General features: G+C 40.7%; 1 protein-coding gene across 2 annotated transcripts; it reads left to right on the top strand.

Annotated features, from left to right (window-relative positions):
- The first annotated feature begins 83 nt into the window (after window positions 1-83).
- LOC148901427 (neuronal acetylcholine receptor subunit alpha-9-II) lies at window positions 84-7346 on the top strand. Of its 2 annotated transcripts, XM_089016952.1 has the most exons (7): window positions 84-223; window positions 330-369; window positions 571-716; window positions 1917-2071; window positions 2193-2373; window positions 4219-4570; window positions 4857-7346. In XM_089016952.1, exons 2-7 carry the CDS (start codon window positions 330-332, stop codon window positions 5633-5635), a joined length of 1653 nt encoding a protein of 550 aa, XP_088873078.1. In that variant the 5' UTR covers window positions 84-223; the 3' UTR covers window positions 5636-7346. The 2 variants fall into 2 exon arrangements, with proteins under 2 accessions (XP_088873078.1, XP_088873070.1); XM_089016944.1 differs by having other exon boundaries at window positions 162-369.
- Window positions 7347-7573: the final 227 nt, after the last annotated feature.

The following is a 7573-nucleotide window of genomic DNA, read 5'->3' on the forward strand; positions in this document are numbered from 1 at the left end:
TGTACATCTGCGCTAAGTATCCTAAGTTTCTATGTTTTCGACATTGTGGTGCGAAGATGCCCTCTCGGTGAATCAGCCATGCAGGGGAAGGCGGTGACTGGTGAGCATCCTGTTTCCCTCAGTCTTCTGCTGCTGAGTTATGTGATAGCAGCTCCGGTGTCATGATCAGTGTCCACCCCCTGCCGAACACCGTGCCAGCTCTGATCCTACTTAAGGTCCCGAGGTGGGATTATGACCCAATATTGGGACATTGTTATGTGAGCTATCATGTGCTACAGGTTATTTGTTTCATGTGTTATATTTTTTCTCCCACATCACACCTGGACAAGATGATCCAAATACTTTGCCTGGCCATGCTGCTACCTTCGGGTAAGACATCGGACAATAATTGGGTAGCATTTTATTTTATGTTTTATTTTTGCTAATTTCTAATCAAAACATTAGAATTACTGCACCTCAGAGTGGGATGCAATGCAGCACCATCTCAAACATGTTTGAACAAATTCTATGCAAGAAGTGTGTTGGTTTTTGGTCTATCCAAGACATTCAAGATCAACTTTTTTTCTGCAGTGGTTCATTCAGCTGAAGGTCACTATGCCCAGAAGCTGCTCCATGATTTGATGGAAAACTATACTAGTGCCCTGCGGCCGGTGGAGGACACAGACCGAGCTCTTAATGTGACTTTACAAATCACACTCTCGCAGATCAAAGATATGGTGAGTTCTGCTGCTCTCAAATTCTATTGTTACATCGTCTACTTAAAACTTAAATACGAATAACCTTAAAAAATTGATCTATATTTTATTTAATTAGCCACCGAGAGCTGGAATTATTGCAAACCAGACAATTTTAAAACACTGTAAAGTGAATACAGTACATATATTTGCTATGAAAGGCCCTCTCCATGTTCTTCACCATTTCACCTTCCTGATTTTTTGGGGCATGACTGAAAAACAGCCCACTGACACACTTCAACATAACGTATAATTTGCCTGCACTATTAGTTTGCTTCAATGGTTGCCTGGCGCAATTGCAAGTTCCTGAGTTATTATGAATAGGGCTACACCTGGTAGAAAGATGGAGGCCAGCAGCTTTTTGTGTATTAAAAGCTCTGAAATGACCTGGGAGGATATTTTTCAGCTTCTGGAGGCTTTAAACGTGTAATTTTGTGGCAAAAAAAATTGTTGTTGTGTGGGGAGGGCAGAAGAAAAATGCTTGACAAATGACATCCATTTTTCAAGAGGGCTGTGGTCTAACACTGCACTTGAAAGCAGGAAAATGGCTTGATTTTTACACAATGAAGCAGATTTTTTTTAAAGATTGACGATTTTTGTATTTTATTTTATTATTTTTCATCATTCACAGTTTGAAGTTTAACAAAAGTGTTCATTATGGTGTGTAAAATGTCAAAGACATACTGAATGTCACCTTACAGACTTTAAAGACCATAAATTGGAGATTAAAAACTTAACCACGCTTAGGGATTTTTATTTCACTTACATTAACATGGTTGAAATTGCTACATAAAAGGAAACTAAATGGCTATCACAGAGCCCAGAGGCTTAATGTAGTGAAATGAAAAGGTTGTCTTTTAAAGTACAAAGCCAGACCTACTGTGACTGAGCTGTATCAGGTTCCCATTCAGGTCCACTAAAGTTTCAATTTGCACTCAACAACTACTTTGTTGTGTATATTTAGGTGAGAGTGTGTGTGTGAATGTGTGTGTGTGTGTGTGTGTGTGTGTGTGTGTGTGTGTGTGTGTGTGTGTGTGTGTGTGTGTGTGTGTGTGTGTGTGTGTGTGTGCGCGCGCGCGCATGTGGAGAAGTGAAAAGAGTAAAGTGATGCTATAATTATTAATATACACATTTGAGAAGACTGATAGCAAAAGTGTGTTTGTGCGCTGGTCAATCTTTCAGGATGAGAGGAACCAGGTGTTGATTGCCTATCTGTGGATAAGACAGAGGTGGCATGATGCTTTCCTAAAGTGGAATAAGGAAGACTATGACGGATTGGAGATCATCCACATCCCCAGCAACCTTGTGTGGAGACCTGATCTTGTCCTCTATAACAAGTATGCCAACTAAAATATTGACCTCTTCAAAGGATTACATTTTTCAGTCGAGGAAAAGGATGTTACAATGGGTAACTAGATGCTCTCAAGATGTTTTGCTGCTTTTTCTCTCCTCGTCCAGGGCCGATGATGCCTTGTCCGGGCCCATGGATACAAACGTGAAGTTACGCTACAATGGAGAGATCACCTGGGACTCTCCCGCCATCACCAAGAGCTCCTGTGTGGTAGACGTCTCTTACTTTCCCTTCGACAGCCAGGAATGTAACCTGACCTTTGGATCCTGGACATACAATGGAAACCAGGTGATGGAGAATAAGAAGTCATCATGTTTAAAAGTCCCGTGCTTAGCTGGCCAACAAAACAATAGGCACACAGTCAAGGCGCAGATGGCCACAGTAAATCTGAGTGAAACAGACACAGCCCAGTTAAACAGTCACCTTCATCTAGAACAGGGGTGCTCACACTTTTCCAGTTTACGAGCTACTTATACAAACAAGCAAGTCAAAATGATCTACCCACTACAAAAATGCAAAACATAATTATTTTCAAATGTATTAATGATTCTTTGTATGTACAATGTATGTTGATGTACCTTGCATAACTGAATAAGCAAATATTGCACAACACACATAATAACTACACATACATAACATAATAAATAACTAATTTAAAGCAGATTCTTTACTTACAGACAGTGTATTGTAAGTGTTCAAATACCTGATACTACAATATACTGTCTGTAAGTAAAGAATATGCTTTAAATTAGATATCAAGTAGACAGGATGAACTTAATACAGCGAATAATAAATAACTATTAACATCTTTTGTAATTAGCTTACTTTGATGACTTGCACTGGATTGAATAAGACAGGTTTGCATAGTCCGGACAGTAGCTGTTGACAGCCAGCCTCAAGCACATTTCCAAATGTTCATCAGTCATGGTGGAACGGTATTTGGATTTAATGATCTTCATGTAGGAAAAGGCTGACTCACATAAATAAGTGGAGCCGAATAATGCAGTCAAGGAGGTAGCACATTTCCTCATGTTGAGCATTTTAGCGTATAACGCTTGTTGGTGGATTATGCAATGATAATTCAAGAAGTCTGGGAACGCATCATGCCTGCACTTGGCAATACACATTTTGAAAAAGACATCGTGAAGAAAAAGTCCACCTCCCATTCCGTATGAAAGTAACATGTTTTTGCCTTCTTGGTCCAGCTTTCTCACTCATTTTGATCACCATATGTTTTAGCAAGGTCTTAAAATCTGAGGTAATCCGCTGACTAGCTTGTAAATTTTGCTGCGCTTAGCCCCGTTGTTTACGCGTGCGTTGTCATCTGAATGGTTGCCCTGTATGTCAATAAAGTGATGGGACGTTTGATAGGCTGACAAATGTTTTTTTTTTTTACTGTCACGCTGCGATCGACCAGTACTACCTCTGCGATTGACCAGTAGATCGCGATCGACGTAATGAGCACCCCTGATCTAGAAGATCTGGCCTTGGAACTCCCTCACAGGAAGGAGCTCATTAGCCAGTTTACAAATTTGACAACTGCTTTGACATTTATCAGTTCATGGAAGACAACCAATTAAAAGACAATGTTTTATTGGTTACAGCTGTTGGTGCTCAGAACGTCCAGATGCATGGTATTGTAATCAAGAAAACTATGTCTCAATAAATAGCTTGGCAGAGGGACGCAGAATTCAGACGTATGTCATGAATGACTGCGTTTCCTGCTGGCAGTAGGGAAAATATTTCTGGTTCCGAATCTCTGTCCACAGTGTCTGACTGTCATATCTCTGACACCAGGTATGAATAGAATAGAATAGAATAGAATAGAATAGAATAGATGAGCCTTTATTTGTCTCACAGTGGAGACATTTACATTTCACAGCAGCAAAAACAAAACACAGGAGCTGCTGTAAAGGCAGCCACTCACGCAGCGCCATCTTGAAGTAGAAAAAAAATCTAATAGAATAGCTTTTTATCACTGTATCACAAAGTGGAACAAAATGGGTCCATCACAACTGGTTCAAGAGAAAACAATAAACACAATGACCAACTATGAAAATGTCCGGAAACCCCAGCATATATTGTTGAAAATGTGCTTCCTTTTCACCAACTGATCCCTCCCCCACATCACAGGTGGACATCTTCATGGGAATGGACAGTGGCGACCTATCCGACTTTGTCGAAAATGTGGAGTGGGAGTGCCATGGCATGCCGGCCACCAAGAACGTCATCATGTACGGCTGTTGCTCCGACCCGTACCCTGACATCACCTACACGGTGCTGCTGCAGCGCCGCTCTTCCTTCTACATTTTCAACCTTCTCCTCCCATGCTTCCTCATCTCTTTCTTGGCTCCTCTTGGATTCTACCTGCCTGCAGACTCTGGGGAGAAAGTTTCTCTGGGGGTGACTGTGCTTCTGGCTCTCACCGTGTTCCAGCTCATGGTGGCCGAGAGCATGCCTCCCTCAGAGAGTGTGCCTCTTATAGGTAAGAGTTGTCTCACTTTGGGTTTTGCGTTTTCATAAAATGATTTCAACAGTCAGTAATAGACTTCAACCGAAGATTTTTTCATTCGTTCATTCATGCTGATTGGTTGAGATGGTATACATCCACACAGAGAAGCATGTGATTGGCGGATAGATGGATGGGTGGATAGTGTACCTTGACTTATAATAAGACACAGAAAATAGATTTTAATCAATTACTGGAATTTATGTCACCAAGTAGAAAGCTGTGCAAATCACCTGTGTGTTTGTGTGTGTGTGTCATTCAGGCAAGTACTATATCGCCACTATGACAATGGTCACAGCCTCCACAGCTCTCACCATCTTCATCATGAATATCCACTTCTGTGGTCCAGAGGCCAAACCAGTTCCCCACTGGGCAAAAGTCCTCATCATTGATTACATGTCCAAGATCTTCTGTGTGTATGAAGTTGGCGAAAACTGCGCCTCCTCCTCCTCCTCCTCCTCCTCCTCCTCGTTCTCTTCATCGACTCACTTTGCTCAGAACGATGTCAGTCGCCAGTACCTCACCTCCCATATTGGTGCAAACGGCCAAGCAGGATGTCACAATAGTCAAGAAAAGCGACAGGGTCAAAAGAACCCCAAGCCACAGACTCCAACGCCGCAAGAACGTCCCAAAATGAAAACTCAGCACCACATCACCAGGGCAGAGAGGAGCCTCTACTCTACTTTTCCGCTTGGGAAATATGAATGCTCTAAGATCACAACAGAGGATTGTAAAGATGAGCAAAAGTTGTCATTTTGCCCCAAAGACAAAAACCCACCCTGCTGCCCTGAAGACAAAAAAACAGCAGTAACATTTAGTCCCTGCGTGTTCTGTCAGAATGGCAACGGCATCCCTGGTGCGGACACTAAATTGGTGTGCAATGTTGAGTACATCGCAAATTGTTTCAGAGAACAGAGGGCCACATGCGCCAAGGGGGCTGAGTGGAAGAAGATTGCTAAAGTGATGGACAGGTTCTTCATGTGGATCTTCTTTACAATGGTCTTTCTGATGAGCATCCTTGTCATTGGGAAGGCCTCGTGACCAATATAGTCAATCTGGGTTTACATTGCTGAGCACCGACTGGCCTAAATAATATCTCTACAGTGAGGCGCCATTATTTCCAGGCGATTCCGGGTCTGAACCCTCTCACTAAAAGCAAAAATCTGCGATTAAATTATTGCCACCAAAAAAATCATCGATACGATGGTCCCTAGAGATCCGTGATACTTTAACATGACCTTTTTTCTTGCATGTTAATGTTCCAGCGATAAAATTAAAATGATGTATCACAGTCACAATGAGAAACTATTATGGCAAGAATGGGTTGCCCAAGAGTCAATGGTTATAAAACAAATCACCATATTTTCCAGTCTATAAGACGCACCCGAAAGCCTTGATTTTCTTAAAAATGACCCTGCGCCTTTTATGCAGGTGTGTAAAGTAGTATTGAGCCACAACAGGTCTCGCAATGACTGTCAGCAACCACCGACTCCATTTCCCCCTGTAAAAGAAGTAGTGCATAACCCCAATCTCTTTTGTAGCACCTTATAATGTGGTTTGCCTTATATTTGGAAAACTCTTATGTGTTTATAAATAATATTTAGAAAACTTTTTTTTCATTTATTGAAGGTGCGCCTTATACTCCTGTGCACCTTATATGTACACCTGAAAATACGGTAAGTCCCATACAGCCTGTAGATGGCACCAGAGCTCACAATTACTTCAACAGAGACCTGGCACAGAGGTGCCATAGCGTGGCACCAAAGGAATATTTTAATGTACATTTGGCCTGAGCACAAAAACGATTTTAGTCAATTTTTGAGCAAATAAGTATAACTTTAACACCTCCCACCTTCTAGAAAAAGACACAATAACTTTGCTATAAACAACAATGACAATGATGACTTGTGCACAGAAGTGTATTTTTTCCATCTTCTGCCATATTTTGGTAAAAAAAAAACATATTGTTCTAAACTTCAGAGTGTATTTTAAAATGTTTGATCAAAGCACAACATTGAACAATGTTCTGTATTCACATTTTGCATACTTCTTGACACATGTATGATTGTTGCCTACATTGAAAGTGCTCATGGTCAAGCACAACTTTACAGCTACAATACTTCCCCGACCATTGAATACACTTTAAGAAACAGGACCTGCTGTTCAATTGCATTCAGCACAGTGAAATCAGAAACCCAGACCACTCGAGACACTTAATATTTTCTTTTTCCATTTCAAAGTCACCCAGTGAGTGACAAATGAGCACACTTTGTTTGCAGCACAGCCTGTGCGCTGGAGAATGAAAGTTAATATGGAGCATTAATTATGGAACACAGTCTGACACATAAACAACATGCAATTTAATAGGAGTACAATACCGTAATGTTGGCTGCATGTCGATCAGGGTGGGTTGTTTGTAGATGTGTCGTTTGTGAGCGAACCGGCTTTAAGAGCCGACTGTTTTTAGGGAACGACTGGAGCCAATCTTAATAGGGAGCCGACTTTTTACCCTTTGGTTAAAGCCGCACGCTATTGGTCATAATCCGTGTTAGAAGAGTAACGACAAGCTAAAACTTTTACCTGGATGCTGCCTTTTCCCTTTTTTCTTTTTACTAATTTGTTGTCTGGCAATCAAAGCTTACTTATGTTGTTTTACTGTCAATGGTTAAACGTTTATAAACATCCACAATCAGATTGGGAATTTTTGTTGACCTTGTCTTGAGATTGGTCTTTGTTTTTCTACTTTATATTGTATTTTTTGTAGCACTCAATGTGGTACTCTATGTTCAGTATGATCAGAAGAATATACATTTAAACATGATGCATTGTATATTTTTTTACATTAGTCATTCGTTTTACATATGATTATATATTTTTTGTTGTAAATTAATTTAAGAAGAAAAAAAAAAAACAAAAGAACAGCCGAAAGATCCCGGATTCCCATCACGAAATAGAAATACGTAATACGGATGCATCCAG

Source organism: Hippocampus bargibanti, linkage group LG02 (assembly GCF_051943395.1).
Source record: "Hippocampus bargibanti isolate YZ-2025 linkage group LG02, ASM5194339v1, whole genome shotgun sequence".
In the NCBI taxonomy this organism is placed as follows: Eukaryota; Metazoa; Chordata; class Actinopteri; order Syngnathiformes; family Syngnathidae; genus Hippocampus; species Hippocampus bargibanti.